The 27,232-nt window shown below is 39.3% G+C and overlaps 2 protein-coding genes across 2 annotated transcripts; both read left to right on the top strand.

The window, feature by feature from the left end:
- Positions 1-261: 261 nt before the first annotated feature.
- On the top strand, positions 262-1,133 carry LOC121987704 (glucan endo-1,3-beta-glucosidase-like). Its single transcript, XM_042541441.1, has one exon. It carries the CDS (start codon positions 288-290, stop codon positions 1,131-1,133), a length of 846 nt encoding a protein of 281 aa, XP_042397375.1. The 5' UTR covers positions 262-287.
- A 24,492-nt stretch (positions 1,134-25,625) lies between these two features.
- Positions 25,626-26,983, top strand: LOC121987703 (glucan endo-1,3-beta-glucosidase-like). The gene is made up of 2 exons (XM_042541440.1): positions 25,626-25,727; positions 25,887-26,983. The coding sequence occupies exons 1-2, from the start codon at positions 25,661-25,663 to the stop codon at positions 26,828-26,830; spliced, it is 1,011 nt and encodes a 336-aa protein (XP_042397374.1). The 5' UTR covers positions 25,626-25,660; the 3' UTR covers positions 26,831-26,983.
- Positions 26,984-27,232: the final 249 nt, after the last annotated feature.

Genomic DNA, 27,232 nt, shown 5'->3' with positions numbered 1-27,232 from the left:
CTCTCGATCATCATGGCTAAGTTGTGTTTTTACGCCATTACGTTAATCTTTCTGGTCACTGTGCCAAACAGTACGATCGATATATCTTTCTCTTTCTCTTTTTCCTCTTGCACTCTAGGTTATATATATATATATAAAAGGAATATAATTAACCTGAGAATTCCGGCCGGTGGGATGTGGTTTTTGCAGGTGTGCATGGTATTGGCGTCTGCCACGGTCGGCTCGGCGATAATCTCCCCTCGCCGTCTGACGCTGTCGCCCTCTACCTCTCTAACAACATCGCCAGCATGCGCATCTATTGGCCCGATCAGAACATCCTCCAAGCCCTCTCCGGATCCAACATTCAACTCATCCTCGATGTCCCCAGAGAAAACCTCCAGTCCATCGCCTCCGACCCCTCCGCCGCCCACGATTGGGTCCAGAACAACATCGTCGCCTTCTCCGGCGTCTCCTTCCGCTACATTGCCGTCGGCAACGAGCTCATCCCTGAGCACCCTGACTTGGCCCAGTACGTCCTCCCGGCCATGCAAAACATCCAAGGCGCTATCAACGCCGCCGGGCTCCAGAGCCAAATCAAGGTCTCCACCGCCGTCTCTGGGAACGCCCTCGGCCAGTCGTACCCTCCGTCTGCGGGTGTGTTTGCGTCGGACTCAATGGGTTCGATAGTGCAGTTCTTGGCCTCAAACGAGGCTCCGTTACTCTTCAACGTGTACCCGTACTTCGCCTACAAGGGCAACAGTGCTCAGATCTCACTCGACTACGCCTTGTTTACGTCCAATAGTCCGGTGGTGCATGACGGCCCGTTCGACTACCAAAACCTCTTCGACGCGATGGTGGACGCCGCCTACGCGGCGCTAGAGAAGGTTGGGGGATCGAACGTAAGGATCGTCGTGTCAGAGAGCGGGTGGCCGTCGGCGGGGGGCTTTGCTGCATCCGTCGACAATGCCAGAACTTATAACCAGAATTTGATCGGACATGTGGGCCAGGGCACGCCGAGGAGGCCTGGAAGTGGGATCGAGGCCTATATATTTGCCATGTTTAATGAGGACCAGAAGGATGGGGAGGAAACTGAGCGAAACTTTGGCTTATTCTATCCCAATAAACAGCCCGTTTATCCTATTTCATTTACCTAGATTAATTGTTTCACTTCAAGTTCTATTATCTATGAAATAATGACTTTGATTATTGGCCATTTTAAATGGTCATTAATTAGGGAATTGAATTGTCATTTTCCAAGGAAATCTTCTTGTTTTCCTTTTCCTCCTCCATTGAAATGTAAATGGAGCTGATGAACAAGTTTGAGATAAGCTCATAAAATGTTGTTTATATTTATTTTAGATTAAAATTATATAGTTTAAACTATAAAATGATCAACTTATTAATGAATATTAACTAAGCTCGTGAAAACTTCTTGTCAATAGATTTCTTTATTGGTTGTATACAAGAAAAGAAAAGAAAAGAAAAAGTTTGACTATAATATTTTGGTTCTTTATTTTCTAAATATATACTACATATTTCTATTTTTTTTTTTATGTTGACACCTTACACATTTTATAAGATCTTATATTTTAGTTACTGATTTGAAGAAATGACATTAGATTTGAAAAGTCGATAAAATGGGATCATATATCACATCCAAATGTGTTTACTTCGGGGGTGGCCGTACATAGGAATCATATACTATATAAAGAACTTGGACATAGAAGTTATTTCATCCACCCTCTTCCTTTCCTTTATATGTTTTACTCTTGGGAAGATTCATTCACCATTGTGCTTCTTATTCAATTGTAAATTTACATAACACGTCAATGATTCGACTAGCTCAATTCGAGATTAATCTACATTTTACTTTTTTTTTACGAAGTTAAATTATATTGGAAATCAAACGAGGAGATACATGTTAGACGGAAAAAATGGAAAACATGCATGTGAACCGTTCAAAATATCCTCTCTATTGTTAGGACCGTGAGAACTTGCAGCGAAAACTTGAGGCAGAAAACAATGCTAACACTTTTTGTGGGGATCTTGATGTCCGGTTAGAGGGGGTGAATAGTCGATCATCTAAATCGTCCGGTTCCTATAATATTAGTGTATAATGGAATACAAAACAAACTAATAAATAGAAAGACAAACCCAATGACATGTTGATTTAACGTGGTTTAGAGATAAAACACCTACTCTATCGCTATCCGTAAGGTAGATGATCCCGATCCGTCAGTGGATGATTCCCCGGAAAACCTCTGGCTAACTCACGCAGCTCATTGTGGGTGGAGAAATCTCACCACAACTCACACAAGCATGCTTGGGATGCTAGGGCACTTGGAAGACTACTAATAGGGTTAACTGTTGGAGTGTATACTGAAAGCCTAAGCTTTGTAAACATTCATTATGAATAAAGAATCACATTTGGTCTAATTATCTGCATTTGTTTGTAGTTGTTCATTTAATTTATATTGTAGATAACATAGTATGTGGTGTCACATACAGAAGATGATGTTATCAGTACCTTATAAATTATAAACAGTAGCTCACGACCAGAATGGAAAGGAACAAACCATTAGAAGGTCGTAGTGTAATTAGGTATTAGTTTATCTTGACTATATAATTACACTAGTACACTCAGAGTGTATTGAGTAGGACCATTTGAGACCGTTTCTTTATACTGACTTTATAAAGGAACAAAGACCTCGGTTATTATGGAAGTGTGTGCTCTTAATCCTAATATAATAACAAGCACATATATTTGATATTTATTTCTTTAATTTATCAATGGGTGAGATTTAGTTCGATGAATCAATAAGCCCGATAAATTGGGAAATGATATCACTTATAGTGTGTGTTGTTGATTATAGAAGGAAACTATGTCCTAGAGATACTAGGTTGATAATGTCCCCAAGAGGAGCTCATAAGGATTGTCATGTTAAACCCTGCAGGTGGACTTAGTCCGACATGACGATAAGGTTGAGTGGTACTACTCTTGGACTTAGACATTAATTAAATGAGTTGTCGAACTCACTTAATTAGTGGACATTCGATATCTTAAACATAGGGAGACTAACACACTCATAATAAGAAGGAGCCCAAAATGTAATTTGGGATTGGTGCGGTAGTTCAATGATAGTTCTCTAGTGGAATGAATTATCATTGATAAAATTAAGTTGTGTGTTCGGCGAACACGGGATGCTTAATTTTATCGGAGACCAAAACCAATTCCTCCTCTCGGTCCCTATCGTAGCCTCTTATTTATAGAGTTCTATACCCACCTATACCCACCTTCTATACCCACCCAATAGGGTCGGCCAAGCTAGCTTGGGATCAAGCTAGGGCCGCCTAGGTATGAGATTGGGTGGCCAGCTTGAACCCAAGCTAGTAGGGCCGCAAAATAAATTAAAAAAGAAATTTAATTTTAAATTTTATTATTATGTGGAAGATATATTTTAAAGAGAATTAAAATTAAAATATCTCTCTTGTAAAAGATCTAAAAGATTAAAGAAAGAGATTAGATCTCTTTCCTTATTTGTAGATTGGAGAGATGTTTTATTTTTTCTTTAAAATTATTCACATGTTGATAAAATTAAAATTATAGAAATTTCCTTTATCAACCATGAAGAGATTTTAAAGAGAAATTTTATTTTTAAAATTTCCGGAAACAAATTAGGAAGTTTTAATTGTTGATTAAAACTTGTCCTCTTTGTTATCCAATGATGGCCGGCCACTTGAAATTAATTGAGGAAATTTTATTTTATTTCTCTCAATTAAATCATGTCAAGGAAATTAAGGAAAATTTATTGTAATTAAATTTCCTAATTTGCCTAGGCCAAGGAATATAAAAGAAGGGGTGAGGGTGCCTTCACAAGAGACAACATCTATTATTCCTCTCCCTCTTTTGTTCCTTGGTGTGGCCAGCCAACCTCTCCCTCTCTTCCTCTTGTGGTGGCCGAACCCTACCCTTCTATTGGAGCTCTTGTGGTGGCCGGATACTACTCGGAGAAGAAGAAGAAGAAGGAGAGAAAGCTAGCATCTCTTGGAGCTTGGTTAGTATTTTGTTTTTCTTCCTTGGTGAAGCTTCCTCTTTGTTGGCCGAACCTAGCTAGGAGGAGAAGAAGGTAATTGGTGGTTTCTCGTCTCGGAAGATCGTTGCTCACACAACGTCCGAGGTTAGAAGAGGAATACGGTAGAAGATCAAGAGGTTTTTCTACAAGGTATAACTAGTAATTTCTATTTCCGCATCATGCTAGTTATTTATGGAAATAATACCAAATACAAGAGGCTTACGTTCTAGAATTTCGAATATGTTTTTCGAAGTTGTGTTCTTTTGTTTCTTTCTTTTCCTTATGATTTGATTGTTCCTTTTGGTTAACCTAAAGTTATTTTAGGAAATTAAATATTAGCTTTCTATTAAAGGTTTTGTCTAGTCGGTGGTGGTTGCTCCCATATCCAAGAAGGCCATGTGCCTCGCCACGTCAGTACTGGGAACCTTTTATGGAAATTAATATTTAATGGAATTAATAACTTAAGGTGACTTGGGTTGAACGTGTTAAGTTCCGCAGGAGATCCAAGTCAAAACCTAAAAGAACAAATAGATTAAGTTTTGGATCAAACGTGTTAAGTTCCGCAGGCGATCCAAAATTTAATTTAAAAGAACACATGGTAGCTAGGAAAAGGTTCAGACCTTTGTACAAAATTTTTGTACAGTGGAACCTATAGGTTTTCCGAGTAGCAACCAACATTAACCACCTCTATTTCGTTAATCTCGCCGAAGCACCCCGAGCTCTATTAAATAGAGCTCGGAAGGGAAACACCAAGTTGTTTTCACGCCACCAGTCGACTGGTAAAACACCAGTCAACTGATCTTAAGTGGAATTCAACCGTTACAGGCCAACGACTCGATACCTGCCGATTGATGAAAACATCAGTCGACTGATCCACATGGACTGAGCAAACAGAGACATTTTATTGGCTACCAGTCGACTGATGAAAATACTAGTCGACTGCTACAGTAAAAACCCTAAACCTAGGATTTTGCCTTGAGTACAATCTCTCATGCATTCGTCCTTGCCCGCACAACCTAGACCTAGCCTTCTAGCCTCCTCCATCAGCCTTGCATCCTTCAGATGTCTCCCCATCCTTCATGCCTTGCCTTCTAGAGCTTTCATCACACTTGGACTTATGTTGCCATGACTACATGCTTGGACTTACACCGTTAAGACTCATCCTTGGACTTTCCTCCTTTGCCAAGATCACACTTGGACTTTCCTTGTTGTACCTATATCCTGCACACTCACAATGCATATTAAATACAATAATAAATCTAACTTAAACCTTTGCCCAAACATCAAAACCTAAGGTACCCAGATTGCTCAACAATTTTTCTTTTTTTGATGTTTAGCAATCCATTTAAGTTAGGAAAATATAAATGGAATAACAATGCAAATAAACATGCATATATACTCATTCATAAGTCATGGAACCTAACCCTAGGCTCCCCCTTCACTTAAGCTCCCCCTTGAGCTAGAATTTCCCGCAAAGTAAAACTTCTCCCCCCTTTGCCAACAAGTGAGCAATTGCTCCCCCTTCACCTAAGCTCCCCCTTGAGTTAGGTTTTCTTGCAAGGGTGTGTAGGTTTCCCACTTAAACCCAACACTTCTCCCCCTTTGCCATACATCAAAAATAGCTCCAACAACATTCTAATTATTGGACTCTTTAATTTCTAATGACCATAAACATCATGTATTAATCTCCCAAAAGATTACATATATGTTCATTATCCTTTTGATCATATTTTATTGCTAAAACACATTTTCAAGATGTATCAGTCGACTACCATTAACTCCAGTTGATTGTCATCTTCAAAACAAGCTTACAGAGACATTCTGTACTCATGAACAGTGTTACCAGTCGACTGGAAACTATATCAGTCAACTGGTACACTATTTCAGCTAAAAATAGTATTTCTGACCCAACTTCAGAAATGTACCAGAAATTTCACAGACCTCTAAAAATTTTCAAATTTTGTGGAGAGGTATATTTTATCAATGTATACTTGGAAAAAAAAATATATAAATAAATATATTTATCACAAATCCCAAGATTAACATAAAATCTATAACTAGCTAAATGTTTAATTAAACTTTGACCTAAAGTCCTAGTTTTAGCTTTCTCTTAATGTATCTGTCCGTACTAAACCATAATACATCCCTAGCATTAGTTTATATGACATCTATACAACAAAAACCAATTTTCATGCAATATGAACCCAAATCATATTTTTATGTATGAAACTCAATCCAATTGTGTCAACCCATTAGGTTAGAGACTCAAGTCCGTCTCCTAACCACTTGGCACATTTGATAGCTCATCTACCATGGGTTCCAGAGGCTTTTCCTAACTTTAGGAATCTTAACCTTAATTACCTCCATAGATGACTCATCTACCATGGCTACACCCACATGGTGTACCTTTGTAGACTTCTTCTTCTTAACCTTGAACACCTCATCCTTTCTATAATCATATGCGACCCTTGCATATTTCTTATCATGGACCTTGGATGATTCTCCCTTGCCCTTGGTCACTCCTCCCTTGCCATTGTCATGTGCCACCCTAGCACTTGACCTCCTCTTGGCCTTGGAGGAATCCAATTTGATATTTTTGAGTCTTTGACCACCCAAACACATATCAAGTCCTTTAGGTCCAATAATGAACCTATCTAGGGATTTTTCCATTTTCTCAAGCATTGACTTAAAGGCTTGATTTTTTAACTCTAGGGTTCTAACTCTAGAGTCAACTTGTCCCCTTGGACATTCTTAGACCTATCCACCTTCCTAGGCATATGTCTCCCCTTCTTGGGATTAATAGCTAGGTTTTCACCCACTTTCCTTCCCTTAGGCAAAGTGGGTTGGGTCTTATTAGGTCTAACCTTAGTACATGATTTCCTAGGGTTATCTACCGTGTTAATCCTATTCCTATCATTATACCTAAATCCATAATTATGCATATGGGTACATAATTTTTATTTTTCCAAACAAGAATGTAGGAATTTAAATTTGGATTAAACTTTAAAATAGGGATTACCTTCTCTTTTACCTTTAAAGCTTCCCCTTCACTTGAGCTCCTCTTCTTCTTCCATTTCTTCAAGTGTTCCAATTTCTTGAGCTCTCCTCTCCTTGGGCACTTAGTGTGGTAGTGACCATACTCATCACATGTGAAGCATCTAATACACTTCTTCTCCTTCTTCTTCCTACAACTCATATTAGTTTCTAAATTAACTTTAGTGAGTTTAGAGTTCACCTCCTTTTCCTTCTTGAGCGAAGGACACCTACTCTTGTAGTGTCTCATCTTACCACATTCAAAGCATTTGATGTGTTCCTTTGTGCTCTTCTTGGTAGTTGAGGTGGAGGGTTGAACTTCCAAAATCTCCTCTTCCTTTTCACTCGAAGATGTGAACGGTTCCACTTCCTCTTCCCTTGAAGATGTGGATGACACTTCCTCATTTTCCTTCTCCTTCTCGGATGTGAACATGTGTCAACATCCGATTGGTCCTTCTCCTTGGGCTCCTCCACTCCTTGGAGTTTGTAGGATCTTCATGAAATGCAATGATCTTTTTCCAAAGATCACATACGTTCTCATAATTACCTATATTCAACAACACGTTAGAAGGCAATAAATTCAATAGAAATTTCATTACCCCCTTATCTGCCTCAGATTGCTCTCTTTACTTCTCGGTCCAATAATGAGGTCGGAGATGCTTCCCCTTCTTTTCCGTTGGAGTCTTGAATGGTTCTTCCAAATCCATCCAATGGTTCCACTTCATTTAGAACCAAATCTCCATCCACTTCCTCCAATACTCGAAATCATCCTTCTCGTATGGAGGCGGGATTCGAACATCCCATCCAAGAGGTCCTTCAGACTCCATCTTCCTCTAGCACTTTGCTCCCTCGGCGATTAGTCCGTATAAGAGTGACTTGCTCTAATACCACTTGTTGGGACCTTGATGCCATGCTAGAGAGGGGTAAATAGCCGGTCACCCAAATTGTCTGCTTCCTATAATGTTAGTGCACAACGGAATATAAAATAAACTAACAAATAAAAAGACAAACCCAATAACACGTTGATTTAACGTGGTTCAGAGATAAAGCTCCTACTCCACGGTTGTCCGTGTCACGCCCTATGGGAGTCCCTGCCGATGAAATTTTGGCAGCATCTCCTCTGTACGGATGATAATATGAAACTTATCTACAAGCCCCCAGGGCCTCTCAATCCTCGGCCAACACGGTCGGAACATATACAATAATTAAACAAACAATCCACGTAGTTTATATAGTACAACCTTTGACAGACAATCACAACCACACAGTTTAATAAAAACTCCACTACAATGAGGAAAACACAACCCACAATGTAAAAACTACCGCAGCGAAAAACATGGGCATCATATCAAAATCACGATATAAAATCCACGAGTGCAAGACACACGTATCATCGGTATATGTATATACATAACAAGGAAACAAAGACTGAAAACAGAAAACCATCACAACATGGAGTGGGGACTAACAACTGGAACCTCCTAACAGCTTCAACTTAAAAAAGGAAATAAGCAACAGGGTGAGTTCAAGAACTCATCGGGTATCAAGCTGACATGCATAATAAGATATAACTATCAGTAATAATTATGGAGTACAGTCTCCTAATCAATAACAGGAAATACAAAAACTGAACAAACAAAGAAGTTGTACTCACCAGGACCTCCTATCCGGATATAAGGGTCGTCAGACCAAATACCTCATGTCTCTTGTATGCATGTCAATCATATGGAACCACCAAAATACAGCAATCACACACAAATAAATGCAATTCATGCATATAGTGCAAATGACATGGTCACCCCTGACGCCAATCAGCCACCTCACACGCGATGGTGAGGTCGAATAGGTAGGGTGTGACAACTATACACTCTGCCATCGCTACTCCTGAGTGACCGAGTGGACAAGATGTTATCGTACACCTATCCTCCTACCCCAAACAGAGTGGGGGAGTCAAAGCTCTCATCTCCCTGTGTCATAGTCAAGAGGAGGGAACCCTGTCCGCTACCACGCTGCAGTCATCGCTACCCATGAGCAAACCAACGGAGCCCTAACAGAGCAAACTGCACACACACCCTGCCTGAAATACCACTAACCCATGAGTGATTGTGTGTGTGTAGGTAATGTTACTAGCGATGTGCTTAACAACAATGGAGCCGACAATTGCAAAACCTACAATCATGCAAAATGATGCATGACACTAAGCATGTAAATCCTGAAAATACCAGCCTCCTCATAATGTGTACCAAAAAGAAAACCAAGTCTATAACAATGATCTAGGTACACATGCTAAGTAATAAAACTGGGTACACAAGCCAAGTATATCTAGTAGCTAGACATGTATGTTGAAACCCCAAGGTTGTTTTAGTGTGATTAACAAGTTAAGTTAGGTCCTGTGTGTTTTTAACCTTGTGTCTAAGTGTGCAGGAGCTTAGGAGCACAGGTAGTCGAGCGAAAGATGCAACTAGTGAGAAGGACGGCACGCGGTGCGCCCGAGGGATGAGGCGCTGCGGAAGAGTACATCGACGGACAAGAAGGAAGCGTGCGGTGGTTCTAAGGGACGAGAAGCCGGAGTGGAAGACTGCTCGGGGAGCAAAAGACGCAGCTAGCGAGAAGGTCGACATGGAGTACGACTGAGGGACGAAGACTGTGGATGAGTATGCTGGCGGACGAGAAGGAAGCACGTGACAATTCTGAGGGACGAGAAGCCGGAGTGGAATCCTGCTCGAGAAGATCGGAAGTTGGGTTCGGGTGAGTCCTATTTCGAATGGCAGAGATCACCCAAGCGAGAGGAAGACTCAGACTGAGGCGAACGGAACCATAGCAGAAGACCCAGGCTGAAAAAGTCAACGAGGTTGATTTTCCCACTCGGGGCGCCCGGAACAGTCGGGGGCACCCGGAACAGTCCGAGGAGCCCGAAATTGTCCAGGGCACCTGGACCAGTCCGGGGCGCCCAGAACCCTTCCGGGCGCCCGGACCAAAAATATATCCAGATCTCAATCAAACCGAGATCTATGCATTGGGGATAAAGTTTTATCCCCCCTAGGGCGCCCGGAACACTTTGGGATGCCCCGACCAAGGCTATAAATACAGCCTTGATCCAGAAGCTTTTCAACAACTCAAGAATTGTAATTCCAACACTTGTGTGCTTCTTTTAGAGTTTAACTTCTTCCTTTTTCTGCTTTCATCGTTGTAAGAGGCTTCTCCACTTGAAGGAGATACTAGTGCACCATCTTCCTTGGATTAACAACCTCCCCGGTTGTAACCAAGTAAATCCCTGTGTGCCTCTTCTTTTCTATTTTAATTTACTACTTTTATATTTTGCAAGTGTTAGTTTAAGAAAAGTCGAGAAGGGTTTCTTGTTATTATTTTGCAGGCTATTCAACCCCCCTTCTAGTCGGCCACCGCGATCCAACAAGTGGTATCAGAGCCAAGACGCTTCAGGAGGACTAACCGCCGAACGAAGCAATGAAATAATGGTCGGACCAAGGATCTACCCGCCGAAGTTCGAAGGGGAATTCGCTAGCTGGAAAAAGTGAATGCAGGCATTTTTTAAAACCGATTTTGATTTAATGTTAATTATGGAATTTGGTTTTACAGCACCGGAAGGAAAGGAGAAATACCACTGGACGAAAAAGGAGTAGGCCGACTACGTGGCAAACGGTAAAGCAGAGTACCATCTATTAACTGTTCTTCCGCCACAAGAAGTAAATCAGATCGTCAACTACGACTCCTCGAAGGAACTTTGGGAGAAGTTCCTTGAGCTGCACGAAGGAACGCCCGAAGTTAAGCTCGCGAAACGAGATTTACTCCGCAACCAGCTCACCCGCCTGCGACGTGGGGAAGACGAGACAGTTGCACATCTGCACTCAAGAATTAAGGAAATCATCACCGGACTCTCAAATCTCGGAGAAAAGGTAAGTAACCGAGATTCGCTAAGGTATGCCTTCAATTATTTTCCTAGAAATACAAAATGGGCATCATTAGTAGATGCCTTTTACATTTCGAAAGATTTAGAAAAAATTACATTGGAAGAATTATTCTAGACATTTGAAGTGTACGAATCAAGATGTGCAGGTACAAAGGAGCCCAAGAACAACGTTGCCCCCAAAGCATCGAGAGACGAACTTGAGTCGGAGTCTTCTCTCGACGACGAGGAAATGGTAATGATGGTAAGATGATTCAAGAATCTTTGTAAGTCTAGAAAAACTAATCATCCACAGGGTAGAAAGAAAAAGACCATCCATTGCTACCACTGCAATGAAGAAGGGAACGTCAAGGACAACTGCCCCAAGCTGAGGAATAAGGACACGGATAAAGGTAAGAAGCCTGTTCAAAAATGCAAAGCATTAAAAGCAACGTGGGACGATACGTCATCTGAATCGAAAGTTGAAGCCTTCTTCAGACTTGCACTAATGGCAAGTCATCAAGACAACGACTGCGAGTCAAGCTCTTCCGAAATGAGCATCGATGAAGGGGGAGCTACGTTGGAAGAAAGCAGCAGTTCAGGGGGAGAAATGGACAACAAGATCAACAAGGTAAGTCAAGTTCGATCTCTTCCTCCCGACAAACTATTTAAGTTTATTAAATTGTTAACTAAGGATTGCTGTAAATTAGAAAAAGAAATTAAGAATTAAAAAATAATATTAGCTAAATCTTGCCCAATAGAAGAATTCGACAGAATTAAATTAAAAATAAAAAATTAAAAGTAGAAAATGATAATTTAAAAGTACAAGTAAATAACTTGAAAAATCATGCATGCTCATCTAATACCAATGTTAGAAAATTTAACAATTTAAATTGGTATTTTAGATATCATAAGGAACAAATTAGGAATATTGCAAAAAAGTATATCTCTAAGAAATTTTTAATTAATCTAGTAGGCTGGAACCTTTATTAGGTTCCAAAGTCATGCTTAATCTAAATTTTAATTGGATTTAGTGCTTTCAGCGAGAAAATTAAACAATGAGTTTCTTTATGAGGCTTTCTCTAAGGAAGTGGTTGTTGCTCCAATAACCAAGAAGGCCTAGTACTTCATCACGACCTGGAAGCCGAAATATTGAAATAAAATATTTAATTAACTTTCTGATAAACCATTAAGGTTAAAATTTAATAATGCTTTAAAAAGTCTTTTAAACATTTTTTTACTTAGAATTTTTTTTCATAAAACTTTTACTTAGAAAAATAAGTTAAAAAGTTCTTCTGAAATTAGAAATTTCTGCTTAAATTTTTACTTAGAAAAATTTCTCAAAAATATTTTTGTAAAATTTCCTAAATCAGAATTTTTTTACTTAAAGCTGCACTTAGAAAATTTTCTTACTTAAAGTTTTAGTTAGAAATCTTTTAACTTAGAATATTTTTTTTTTGTTGAAAATTATTGCAAAATTTTTCATAGTTACAAATTTTTCCCTTAGAGTTTTTCCTAGAACCCTAATTTTTTATGTGATCAAAGGGGGAGAAGGAAAAGTATAAGTCTAGGGGGAGGTAGACTAATTTTTCTATCTTTTTACACTTTATTTCAAAATTAGTCAGTTTATTTTTTATGTCTATTTACCCTACCTTAACTTGGGTTGCTCACATCAAAAAGGAAGAGATTGTTGAAACCCTAAGGTTGTATTGGTGTGATCAACAAGTTAAGTTAGGTCCTGTGTGTTTTTAACCTTGTGTCTAAGTGTGCAGGAGCTTAGGAGCACAGGTAGTTGAGCGGAAGATGCAACTAGTGAGAAGGACGGCACGCGGTGCATCAAAGGGATGAGGCGCTGCGGAAGAGTACACCGGCGGACGAGAAGGAAGCATGTGGTGGTTCCGATGGATGAGAAGCCTGAGCGGAAGACTGCTCGGGGAGCAAGAGACGCAGCTAGCGAGAAGGTTGACACGGGGTGTGACCGAGGGACGAAGACTGCGGATGAGCACGCTGGCGGACGAGAAGGAAGCACGCGACAATTTCGAGGGACAAGAAGCCGGAGCGGAAGCCTGCTTGAGAAGACCGAAAGTTAGTTTCGGGTGAGCCCTATTATGGATGGCAGAGATCACTCAAGCAAGCGGAAGACTCGGACTGAGGTGAACGGATAAATCAACTTCAAAGGGCATCAACAATTGCACATTAGTCAAGACAAAGGCATCAATACGTGCTCTATCTGCTGATAATGGAACAAAGGTATAATGCACAATTGCTACTATCTAAATTCTGATGCATAATTTTTTATCCACTTTAAGTAATGGTTATTACACTATAATATAGAGGCTTCTCCTTTGAATTGTATGTCAGTTTGTTCTCATGTGGGGTCAATTAAGATATTCATTTTATTAATTGCTGACACTAATAGTTGAAGTTTTACTTTAAGGTGCATATGTTGTTAGTCTTTCGAGCCGCAAAAATCATTTTTTGCGTTGCGGAAACCTCGAAGCTAGTCACGGATCCGTGCAAAGATAAATAAAAATTCATGTACATGTTTATCTACACTGGATCTACCTTAGATCTACATGGAAAAAGGTTTTACCCTTGTAGCGATGCCCTTCGCTTATCCCGCTCGTCCAAGTGGTTACCAAGTCTCGTAGAGTGTCAAGTGTACACTCCTCTACACGTATCCACACGGAAAAAAGGTGGAGAGAACCACTTAGAGTGTGCTAGCACCCTTGAGAGGTCTCGGCAATGGAGGAGAAGGAGAGAAAGATCAAGAGAGGAGGAAGAAGAAGAAGCCTTGAATGCACATCTAATGTGCCTGGCCACTTAATGGAGCATCTTATACCTCCATGTAATACCAAGAGTCATGGCTCTTGGTCTTCCTCATGAGGTGGCACATAATGATGTAGCATTGATGATGTGGAACATTATCATTGGTCGGCCCGTGCCAAGTAACAATGAGGTGGCATTTGGTCAAGTCAAACTTGACCCTTCATCTTCCCTCTCAAGTCAAGTCAAACTTAACCTCTTATCTCCCATGGTTGATCAAATCTAACATTTGATTCAAATCAATTTAATTTAATGAATCTCTATTCATTGGTTTAAATTGACTCAATGAATCATAGTATAAACTAGACTCATTCAACACATGAATCAAATTGAGTCCAACTCAATTAGTCTAATTTGGATTACTCTTAATCCAATTTGGTTCATCACATGAACCTAATCCTCTTGGTCCATCATATGAACCTAATCTCCATCTAACTGCCCTTTATGTGTGACCCTATAGGTTCTTGTAACGTTGGCAATGCTCCTAAACTCATTTAGAAACATAAGTAATGAGCGGTATCTAGCAACACATCATTACTACCCAAGTTACAAGAATGTTGAGATCCAACATCACCATTGTGACTACTAATTGTGACTCTCACAATATGTGACAATGTCCTTCTATCCTTAACATCTAAATTGATCAATTGAGGCATAGACCGTGTCATCCTCTAATCAATCTATGTCTTGAACTCCAATTAGACTCACTCTAATCAAATGAGCTCAATATCTCATATTGACCTATTTGGGCATGGCCATGCACTTAGTGGTCTCACTCTATCAAGAATCATGATGTCACTCCCGTTATATAGGAGGGATAGATCTCATCTACATCACTCACATCCCTCCGCATAATTTGTTACATACCCAGTAGTCGCCTTTATAGTTCACTCATTTACGGGTGACGTTTAACGAAACTAAAGTATGCAACTTCTTATGTAGGGAACCATAGTGACTTCAGGTCCAAGGACTGATAGTCATACTAATAATCACATGAGAAAGTATATGACACTCATATAATAATCCATGATACTTTCTCATGACGGGTCATTCAGTATACATTCTTCAATGCATACCCATGTGTCAACTTGATATCTAATATCCATGACTTGTGAGATCAAGTCATCGAGTTGACCTACATGCTAGTCTCATCGCATTAACATTGTCCCTGAATGTTAATACTTGACTATGAATGATTAAGAGTAGTGTTCTCTATATCATCTCATCATCAATTCAACCAATCGATTGATATGAACCTTCTACTCAAGGACGTTATTATACTCAGTTATTTGGCACCAATACAAGTAAGTATAATAACCATAAAGAAATACCTTTATATATATATAGGAATTAGATACATCGAGTTCATACAACAATCATCATATGATTGGTTCTATGGCTCTCACTAACAATCTCCCACTAGCACTAGTGTCAATCAGGGTAGGCTCTAACACCCAATGACCTAGTGTGACCATCATGCTTTCTCTGTGCCAAAGCCTTGGTCAAGGGATCAGCGACGTTAGCCTCTGTGGGTACTCTACAAATTTTCACATCTCCTCTATCGATGATCTCTCGAATGAGATGGAAGCGTCGTAGTATGTGTTTGGTCCACTGGTGTGAGCGAGGTTCCTTAGCCTGCGCAATTGCTCCATTGTTGTCACAATAGAGCTCTATAGGATCTGCTATGCTATGAACCACCCCAAGCTCAATAATGAACTTGTGGATCCAAACTGCCTCCTTTGCTGCTTCTGATACAGCAATATACTCGGCCTCTGTTGTAGAATCAGCAACTGTGTCCTGCTTCGAACTGTTCCAGTTCACAGCACCACTATTCAAGCAAAACACGAACCCAGACTACAATCTATAATCATCCTGGTCAGTTTGAAAGCTGGCATCACTGTAACCCTTTACAGCTAGCTCGCCATCATCTCCAAATATCAAGAAATATTCTTTAATCATTCTCAAGTACTTAAGAATATTCTTGACCGCTATCCAGTGATATTCACCTGGATCTAACTGGTATCTGCTTGTCATGCTCAAGGCATACGAAACATCAGGATAAGTACATAGCATGGCGTACATGATAGATCCTATGACTGAAGCATAAGGGATCTTATCCATGCGGTCTCTCTCCTCTCTAGAAGAGGGACTTTGAGTCTTCGAAAGGCTCACACCATGTGACATCGATAGAAATCCTTTCTTGGAATTCTGCATGGCAAATCGTAGTAATACCGTGTCAATATATATACTTTGACTTAGGCCAAGCAATCTCTTAGATTTATCTTTATAGATCTTTATGCCTAGAATACAGGCTACTTCACCTAAGTCCTTCATTAAGAAATAATTCCCCAGCCAAGTCTTTACAGACCGCGACAAAGGGATGTCATTTCCAATGAGTAGTATGTCATCCACATACAATACAAGTAAGACAACTGTGTTCCCAACAACCTTCTTGTAGACACAGGGTTCATCTTCATTCTTGATGAAACCAAATTGTTTGATTGCATCATCGAATCAAAGATTCCAGCTCCGAGAAGCTTGCTTTAGTCCATAAATGGACTTATGCAGCTTACATACTCTGCCAGTATGCAGTGGATCTACAAAACCCTCAGGTTGTGTCATGTACACATCCTCGAGCAAGTTTCCATTCAGAAATACGGTTTTGACATCCATCTGCCAGATCTCATAATCATGGTATGCTGCAATACCAAGCATGATCCGAATGGACTTAAACATCGCTACTGGAGAAAAAGTTTCATCATAGTCAATACCATGAATTTACTTGAAACCTTTAGCTACCAAACAACCCTTATAGGTAATAAGTCCATCCATGTCAGTCTTTTTCTTAAAGACCCACTTACACCCAATGAGTTTGATGCCTTCAGGTGGATCAACCAAAGTCCATACTTGGTTGGTGTACATGGATTCTATCTCAGATCTCATGGCCTCTATCCATTTCTCAGAATCTGGTCTCATCACAGCTTCCTGATAGGAGGTAGGCTCATTCTTAACGAGCATAACATCGTCATGGTCAGACAAGAGAAATGAGTATCTCTCAGGCCGACGACGTATCCTGTCAAACCTGCGAAGAGGTAGGTCTACTTGAACTGGTTGTTGTTCCTCAACTCCTGTGCAACAACATTTTGTGGTTCCAGTTCAACTTCCATCAAGGCTTCAGTGCTATGGTCCATATCTTGAACTTCTTCAAGATCGAACGTACTCCCACTAGTTTTTCTAGAAACAAAGTCTTTTTCTAGAAATACCCCAGTCTTAGCCACAACCACTTTGTGGTGACTCGGAATGTAGAAGTAATATCCCTTTCTTTCCTTGGGATATCCTATAAAATAGCACTTATCAGATTTAGGTCCCAGTTTGTCCGAGACTTGACGTCAAACGTAAGCCTCACAACCCCAAATCCTCATAAAAGATATCTGGGCATCTCTCCCAGTCCATATCCTATATGATGTCTTTATCACAGCTTTAGATGGAACACGATTAAGTGTGAAGGCTGCAGTGTCTAGAGCATATCCCCAAAAATATATAGGAAGATCTGTGTGACTCATCATAGATTGTACCATATCTAATAGGGTACGATTCCTCCTTTCGGATACACCATTCCGCTGTGGTGTTCCAGGAGGAGTGAGTTGGGATAGAATCTCACACTCAGCTAGATAGTCATGAAACTCATGGCTAAGGTATTCACCACCTCGATCTGATCGAAGTATCTTAATACTCTTGCCTAGCTAGTTTTGTACTTCATTCTTGAATTCTTTGAACTTTTCAAAGGATTGTGACTTATGTGTCATCAGATACACATAACCATATCTACTGAAGTCATCAGTAAATATAATGAAGTACCTATAACCACCTCTGGCAATGACATTGAAAGGGCCACATATATCACTATGTATAAGTCCTAACAAGTCAGTTGCTCTTTCGCTGTGTCCACTAAAGGGAGTCTTTGTTATTTTGCCCAGTAGGCATGACTCGCATGTCTCATATGATTCAAAATCAAATGAGTCCAGCAAACCATCTTTATGGAGTTGGGATAAGCGATTCTCATTTATATGACCTAAGCGACAATGCCAGAGATAGGTTTGGTTCATTTCATTTAAATTGAACCTTTTGGTACTTATGTTATAGATGGGGTTCTCTAAGTCTAGAATGTAGAGTCCGTTCATCAGAGGTGCACTACAATAAAACATATCTTTCAAATAAACGGAACAAAATTTGTTCTTTATTATAAATGAAAAGCCTTTCTTGTCTAAACAAGAAACTGAAATGATGTTCTTTGTGAGAGCAGGCACATAACAACATTCATCTAATTCTAGTACAAGCCCAGAGGACAGAGATAGAAAGTAAGTTCCTACAGCAATAACAACAACCCGTGCTCCATTGCCTACTCGTAGGTCCACCTCGCCCTTCATCAATGCCCTGCTATTTATCAGCGCCTGCACATTAGTACAAATGTGAGAAGCACATCCGGTATCTAATACCCACGATAAAGAAATAGAAAGATTGACTTCTATAACATATATACCTGAAGTAGAAATCTCATTTCTCTTCTTCTTAAGATCTTCCAGGTATCCTTTACAGTTCCTCTTCCAGTGCACGGTCTTACCGCAATGGAAACAGATAGCATCCTTGGCAACCCCTCCTTTAGGTTTCATTACCTTGCCTTTGCCCTTGGCTTGGGACTTTCCCTTACCTTTAAGCTTGCCCTTGCCTTTATACTTTTGCACTATCAAAATGGAGTTGGGCTTTACCTTCTTAAGGTTTAGCTCAGTAGTTCGCAACATGCTTAGCATCTCAGCAAGTGGCTTATCAATTTCGTTCATATTGTAATTTATGACAAATTTACTATAACTTTCTGGCAAGGATTGCAAGATCAAGTCATTGGCCAGTTCTTGGCCAAGTGGGAATCCCAACCTCTGTAGGTTCTCTATGTACCCAATCATCTTGAATACATATGGACTTACGGGAGTCCCATCTTGCATCTTGCATTGAAACAGTGCCTTAGAGATCTCAAATCTCTCGTGCCTTGCTTGTCCTTGATATAATTGACGAAAATGTTCAACCATATCATAAACAGTCATCAACTCGTGTTGCTTCTGAAGCTCAAAGTTCATGGTTGCGAGCATGAGGCATGACACATCTAATGCATCATCTTGATGCTTCTTATAAGCATCTCGGTTAGCTCGCGTGGCAGTGGCAGGAGGTGCCTCCGGAATAGGCTGCTCCAGGACATACAGTTTTCTTTCTTGTGTGAGAACAATTCTCAGATTCTTGTACCAGTCCAGGAAATTAGCTCCATTAAGCTTGTCCTTGTCAAGGACAAAATGCAGGGAGAAAATGTTCGTGTTCGTCGACATGACAATCTACAACATAAATAAAGCAGAAAGTAAATATCATATTTCACTTATCATTTAATTAGGCATTTAACTAAATGATGCTCCCACTAAATTATAGGGCTTTTGTAGAATCAAGTCACGGATGTGGTCAAACCACACTACTAGATTCATACCAATTAGCTATAATTCTCGCGGGACAAGATCCGCATCATACTACGCCTTCAGTTAGCTTTGGCTAAATCGTCCAAGACTTAGCTAGCATGATCGGTAGATAACTAATTATCAATTACATCTTTATGCAACTCTTGTTTATAGGATCAAGATAAATGTGATCTTTATCCTATCTTCCCAACCGTTGAAAAATGCCTATAGTTTTACCCGATCCAATTGAGTTAACTAGTTATACTCAATCTAATTGAGTTTGTTCTCACCCAAGCTTTGATAGGCAGGACCAAGATTGTCCCTCCGCATCCTACCAAGATAATATGCATTGCTCTGCTTTGGCAGATTCAACAACAACAAATGATCGAGGTAGTGATGGGTATCAAAACTTGGTAGGCATTTCGAGTTGACTTGATTAAGATCTAATCTAATCATGAATGTGTATCATATACGCATTAAGGCACTAATTACCCTACATTAGAATGCATCACATGCGCATAAGCAATGATATATATATATATATATGCAGCACTAATTGGTATTTATGTATATATATATACATAAATACCAATTAATCAATTTGTGATGAGGTCATAGCCCTACTACGATCTTCTCAAGCCAATGAGAAGATCGGACGGACAACGGCTTCTTCAAGCGCCTCCTTTTGACCGTCATGTGTTGACAACACCCTCCTCGTAACTCCTTCTTAAGTGGACCTTCCACCGCTTCATTTTGTACATTACAAATATGAAACTCGAGTTGCATTTGAGTCTAAAATCTATTTACAAAAGGAACATAATAAGGAAGGCACGATGCGCAGGTCGCATATCGTATACAACACGCACAATACAAAAAATGGCGTGCAGATCATATTATGAATTATAACACAATTTTAACCAATCACATTGGGGTTTTTTGGGTCATGACCATCACAATATCATAAATGATTCTAAATTATGTATTTTACATAAATTTCTATAATTTTACTACTGTTTTATCAATTTTATGAGTTACAACTTCTCGGCGGTCCCGTTTAGCGATTTTCGGGCACGATCGCGAGACTATACCCCTTGCAGGGTTAGGGGAAGCGCTCCTTCTCGCGAAATGAATATCGCGAGTGTCCCAAACTGATCTAATAGCGCCTTAAGCCGCTGTCACAAAAAAAATAATTTTATTTGGGTGAAATCTTGCCGTTTCGGAAGGTTTTTCTTGGTATTTGAAGCCTACAAGTGTTCAAACACTTGTTGCTTCACCTCTACAAGAAAAATACTCACAAAATCTATAAATGTAGAAAAATTACAGAAACTTACAGATCACAAACCTTTTCGTAATAACAAATACAAACATGTACAAGTTTCGCACGTAACTCTGATACCACTGTTAGTCTTTCGAGCCGCAAAAATCGCTTTTTGCATTGCGAAAACCTCGAAGCTAGCCACGGATCCGTGCGAAGATAAATAAAAATTCATGTACATGTTTTTCTACACTAGATCTACCTTAGATCTACATGGAAAAAGGTTTTACCCTTGTAGCGATGCCCTTCGCTTATCCCACTCGTCCAAATGGTTGCCGAATCTCGTAGAGTGTCAAGTGTACACTCCTTTACATGTATCCACAAGGACAAAAGGTGGAGAGAACCACTTAGAGTGTGCTAGCACCCTTGAGAGGTCTCGGCAATGGAGGAGAAGGAGAGAAAGATCAAGAGAGGAGGAAGAAGAAGAAGCCTTGAATGCCACATCTAATGTGTCCGGCCACTTAATGGGGCATCTTATACCTCCATGTAATACCAAGAGTCATGGCTCTTGGTCTTCCTCATGAGGTGGCACATAATGATGTAGCATTGATGATGTGGAACATCATCATTGGCCGGCTCATGCCAAGTCACAATGAGGTGGCATTTGGTCAAGTCAAACTTGACCCTTCATCTTCCCTCTCAAGTCAAGTCAAACTTGACCTCTTATCTCCCATGGTTGATCAAATCTAACCTTTAATTCAAATTAATTTAATTTAATGAATCTCTATTCATTGGTTTAAATTGACTTATTGACTCAATGAATTATAGTCTAAACTAGACTCATTCGACACATGAATCAAATTGAGCCCAACTCAATTAGTCTAATTTGGATTACTATTAATCCAATTTGGTTCATCACATGAACATAATCCTCTTGGTCCATCATATGAACCTAATTTTCATCTAACTGCCCTTTGTGTGTGACCCTATAGGTTCTTGTAACGTTGGCAATGCTCCTAAACCCATTTAGAAACATAAGTAATGAGCGGTATCTAGTAACACATCATTACTATCCGAGTTACAAGAATGTTGAGATCCAACATCACCATTGTGACTACTAATTGTGACTCTCACAATATGTGTTAATGTCCTTCTATCCTTGACATCTAAATTGATCAATTGAGGCATAGACCATGTCATCCTCTAATCAATCTATGTCTTGAACTCCAAATAGACTCACTCTAATCAAATGAGCTCAATATCTCATATTGACCTATTTTGGCATGACCATGCACTTAGTGGTCTCACTCTATCAAGAATCATGATGTCACTCCCATTATATAGGAGGGATATATCTCATCTACATCACTCACATCCCTCCGCATAATTTGTTACATACCCAGTAATCGCCTTTATAGTCTACCCATTTACGGGTGACGTTTGACGAAGTCAAAGTATGCAACTCCTTATATAGGGAACCATGGTGACTTCAGGTCCAAGGACTGATAGTCATACTAATAATCACATGAGAAAGTATATGATACTCATATAACGATCCATGATACTTTCTCATGACGGGTCATTCAGTATACATTCTCCAATGCATACTCATGTGTCAACTTGATATCTAATATCCATGACTTTTGAGATCAAGTCATTGAGTTGACCTACATGCTAGTCTCATCGTATTAACATTGTCCCTCAATGTTAATACTTGACTAGGAATGATTAAGAGTAGTGTTCTCTATATCATCTCATCATCAATTTAACCAATCGATTGATATAGATAAGAACCTTCTACTTAAGGACGCTATTATACTCAGTTATTTGGCACCAATATAAATAAGTATAATAATCATAAAGAAATGTTTTTATATATATATAGAAATATGATACATCGAGTCCATACAACAATCATCATATGATTGACTCTAGGTCTCTCACTAACATATGCTACCAATAGCTGAAGTTTTGAGTTCTAAGTGCACACATGTCGTTGTTGAAAAATCTTCTCCGGTGACACCTGAGCTTATTCAAGCTGTTTTAGCAGGGAATCCTATTGTTCTCAGTGACTGACTTAAGGTATTTAGTGCTTTCTCTTGATTATGGTATTATTCCTATACCTTTGACATGTTACTACATCTTACATCTTCCCTCTAGTTTGTATTTTGAAGTTTTCATTTGTCAACCATTTTTATTAGGAATCAATAGAAATGAATTAGGTCAATTGAACTTGGGTATGAGTATCTGACATGGGTGTGGATGTAAGTTCAAGATAGTTGCTTGTAAAAATTGTTACATATGATTAGTAGAGGTATTTGAATGTTGCCTCATAAAAATTTGGAATAGCATATTATGTATATTCCACATATAACTGTTTAGGTGATTAGAAAATAGACCTACCTAATTTGCTCATAAAAATTATTATACGTGATTAGTAGAGGTATTCATTTTCTAATCACCAAAAAATGTTTCATATTTATGTTTGTGTTTTTCTTGTTCATGTTAATATCTTACCTATCTTTCTTTGTAGTTAGGGGGCATCAAGTCAATCAAACTTTAATTGTAAAAGCACAAAAGGTTAGTAAGTGCCTTTCCCTGTCAACACATTTTTTTAGTATGTTATCAATGTGTTTTCAACTTCCTTTGTTTTAAAATAAAAAAACTATCGTTTGATTCTTTTCAGACACATGAATCAGTAGTTGGTTATCTAATGTTAACTTATGTCGTTTGATTCTTGTAGGACTAGTCTCATGAATGTTAGCTTGTGAGAACCGAGTGGTCTATTAATGTTGTGACTATTTTATGTATTTTAATGCAAGAGAGTTAGACGAACCAGCGCAACAATCAGAAATCAATGTGGACTTTGAACTACTTGCACTACTTCAGAGACGTATAGAAGGAGAGGAAAGGCTTGATGCTTATAATTTTTTTACCTTATCAACCTGTAACATAATTATTTCTATTGGAAAGAAAATTTATATAATATTTATTTATTTTTATTTTTATTTTTATATGTCTATAACATAGTTATTTCTTTAGTGATAATTGTACGATATTGATAATTATACGTGTGATATATATATTTTATTTTATTTACAATTAACCGCAACGCGTGGTTGTGTACTACGAATGATATTAACTGCGCGCTGCGAATGCAATTTACCGCAGCGCGCAGCTAAGAGTTGCAAATTCAATTTACCGCAACGTGCGGTCGCGCGCTACAAATGGAATTTACCGCAGCGCGCAGCTACGAGTTGCAAATTCAATTTACCGCAGCGTGTGGTCGCGCGCTACAAATACAATTTACCGCAGTGCGTGGCCGCGCGCTGTGAATTGGTTATGACTTTTAGCAGCATTGAGTTGTACAGTATGCGATGCGCGCTACGGATAGTATAATTACGTACTATAAAAAGCTATTTTTATTATAGTGATTAGTAGAGGGATGAAGTGGAAAATTAGAAATAGGATCCCAAATAGTTTGATTAACTGGTTAATTGATAAAATATTCATCTCCATTCCAATCAATTCAATTACCTTATCTAATCTCTCAATCCTTGGCATCGAAGGGTATGCCATACTGTTTGCTCACTCAGTCTCTCAAGGTATTTCATTCTATTTAGTACAAGCAATGTAGAGAAAAGGAAGCGATATTCGTTTGATTAAAATATATATATATATTTTTAAATGATGATTAAAAAAAGTGAGTCGGATAATTTTGTCCTTTTATATATATTTTTGCTAGTTGCTTGGATTAATACCTTAGTTCAATCCATTGAGATATATAAACTTATTCTTTATTTTATTAATGAGCACTTAGAGAAGAGTCGTCTTATTTTTTTTATTTTTTTTATTTTTGAGGAAAAGTCTAATTTTGTTAGGAAATAGTCTCTTTCTTTGCCATTGAATTTTTTTGTTTATCTGAACTAATCCTAGAAAATTTAAGATATTTTCAATATATACATGACTATTAATTTATTAAAATCAATAAATTATCTAAAATAAAATTAAGTAGTTTAAAATATATATTTTCGTCCTCTCGGTCGTGCAGCCTTCAAATACAATATATAATAATTATTTTCATCACTTTATATGTGACCTCCTTAAATTTAAAATCTTGAATCTGCCCCTATCCATGGCTATATAATATTCCGTAAAAGTAGGTGAAGATATGATATTTTTTTTTTCTTACGCGAAGGTTAATCTTCTTCATCTTCTTCGGGATCTTTCATTTTTTTATGCACGCACGTGAGGCTCACATCTCAATTTATCATTAACTTGATCGTCAAATGAGTCATGCCGATAACACCAACTCTCGATTGACAAGCTTTACTTCATAAGACACTAAGAACGGACACTCCGATAAACCAACAATCATAATTACTAAAAAAGAAGGAGAGACGGATTTCTTATGAGTGAAGGTCATCACTACCGGATGCTTTTATTTTATTTATTTATTTTATCCTTATATTTAGTTAAATTCATTGTGAAAAATTATTCTTTACTTTATTAATGAACATTTAAAGTATCCATGTCAATTACCTTAAATTAAACTGTATCTTAAATTTTACATTTTACATTAAAAAAACATCCGGTAGTCTCATTCGGTTTGGACGGGTCAAATTGCTCTTATTGACTACTTCAAAATATTAATTTTCTTATTAATTTCCTAGATGTCAGAAGTCCGTCTTCATATATTTACTAGCTGTTGATATTTCATTTCACCGACTCTGATTATGTACGTCAATTAGTTCAGGTCATGCACGCAACATCAATCTACATGCATTCGACAAGTGCAATACAACATCATGAAAAATTAGTTATTCGTCAAAATTGTCTGTTCTTACCATACAGTCAAGACATTGGATAAGTATATGATCTTACGGCACTAAAGATCACTATCAATCCAACTAATCAAAAAAGACATGTGTAATTATTTTCGACATCAAATTAAATTAAATTAAATTGGGAGTAGAATAGATTAGAATGGGTGGCAAAGTCACACCAATTTCCAAGCCCCCTGGCCCCTTTATATATGATTGCACTTAAAGCACATCGATCCCACCACTCACACATTATTCATAACCTCTCCATCGTCATGGATAAACTCTGCTTTAGCTCCATCTGCACCGTTGTCTTAATTAGTCTTATCACCGTGCCAAACCGTAAGATCTATACATCTTTCTTTCTCTCATCTCTAGCTTATTTAATTATTTATTTATCGTAACGATATATCGAGTATTGTTTTTCATGAGAATTTCATATTTAATTTATATATATGAAAAATGAGAATCCTAATTAGCTTGTTGCGGTTTAATCTGCAGGTGTTCATGGCATCGGCGTCTGCTACGGTCGGGACGGCAACAACCTCCCTTCGCCCTCTGACGTCGTCGCCCTCTACCGCTCCAACGGCATCTCCAATATGCGCATCTACTCGCCCGCCCAAGATGCCCTCCAAGCGCTCTCCGGGTCCAACATCCAGCTCATCGTCGGGGTCCCCAACGACAACGTCCAATCCATCGCCTCCGATCCCTCCGCTGCCGCCTCCTGGGTCCAGAGCAACATCGTCGCCTTCCCCGGCGTCGCCTTCAGCTACGTCGCCGTCGGCAACGAGCTCATCCCTGAGAACCCGGGCCTGGCCCAGTTCGTCCTCCCGGCCATGCAAAACATCCAGAACGCCATCAATGCCGCCGGGCTCCAGAGCAGCATCCGCGTTTCCACAGCCGTCTCCGCCGCCGTCCTTTCCCAGGCGTCCCCTCCCTCTCAAGGCGCGTTCGGGCCGGACTCTATGCGTGCGATAGTGCAGTTCTTGGACTCGAATGGAGCTCCTCTGCTCTTCAACGTGTATCCCTACATCAGCTACAGGGACAACACCGCTCAGATCTCGCCGGACTACGCGCTGTTCCGGTCTAGCGGAGTGGTGGTGCAGGACGGCCAGTTCGGGTACCAAAACCTCTTCGACGCGATAGTCGACGCCGCCTACGCGGCGCTGGAGAAGGTCGGGGGTTCGAACGTGAGGATCGTGGTGTCGGAGAGCGGGTGGCCGTCGGCGGGGGGCTTTGCTGCATCTACCGACAACGCCAGAACTTATAACCAGAATTTGATCCGACACGTCGGCCGGGGAACGCCGAGGAGGTCTGGAAACGCAATCGAGACGTACATATTCGCCATGTTCAACGAGAATCAGAAGCGCGGGGACGAAATCGAGAGGAATTTTGGCCTGTTTCGTCCCGACAGGCAGCCGGTTTACCCTATTTCATTTAACTGAAAAAAAACTAGTATGCGCCACTGAATAATGGATATGAAATAAGCATTAGGATTCGATGCGATATGATTAATGTCTTAATCCTGGTCCACTGCAAATTAAAGTATGGAATAAATGACTGCTTCTGGTGCATCAATAAATATTTATATATAATTCTCTCCCATATTATATTTTGAAATGAAATTAAAAAAAAATAGTAACATATAAAATACTATAAATGTATTTTAAAAATTTTAAATAAGCTTTCACAACAGTCCGGGCTTTTATGGTTTGTTTTTTTCAGAAAAAACTAAAATAAATTTAAGTCACCCTGCAACCCACGTAGAATAGGAGATGTGGAATAAAAGAATCATTTTATCAACTGTATCCGAAAATCGTAGGGTAGGGAATGTTGAGACAATTTAC

The sequence above is a fragment of the Zingiber officinale genome, chromosome 5B (genome assembly GCF_018446385.1).
Source record: "Zingiber officinale cultivar Zhangliang chromosome 5B, Zo_v1.1, whole genome shotgun sequence".
Classification (NCBI taxonomy): domain Eukaryota; kingdom Viridiplantae; phylum Streptophyta; class Magnoliopsida; order Zingiberales; family Zingiberaceae; genus Zingiber; species Zingiber officinale.
The sequence above is the reverse complement of the archived record's forward strand: the minus strand, read 5'-3'. Positions and strand labels throughout refer to the sequence as shown.

Excerpts from the sequence above, each read along its gene's own strand:
- LOC121987704 (XM_042541441.1), top strand. The coding sequence starts at position 288 with ATGCGCATCTATTGGCCCGATCAGAACATCCTCCAAGCCCTCTCCGGA.
- LOC121987703 (XM_042541440.1), top strand. The coding sequence starts at position 25,661 with ATGGATAAACTCTGCTTTAGCTCCATCTGCACCGTTGTCTTAATTAGT. Across the intron at positions 25,728-25,886 it reads TCTTATCACCGTGCCAAACC|GTGTTCATGGCATCGGCGTC; the intron begins GTAAGATCTATA and ends TTTAATCTGCAG.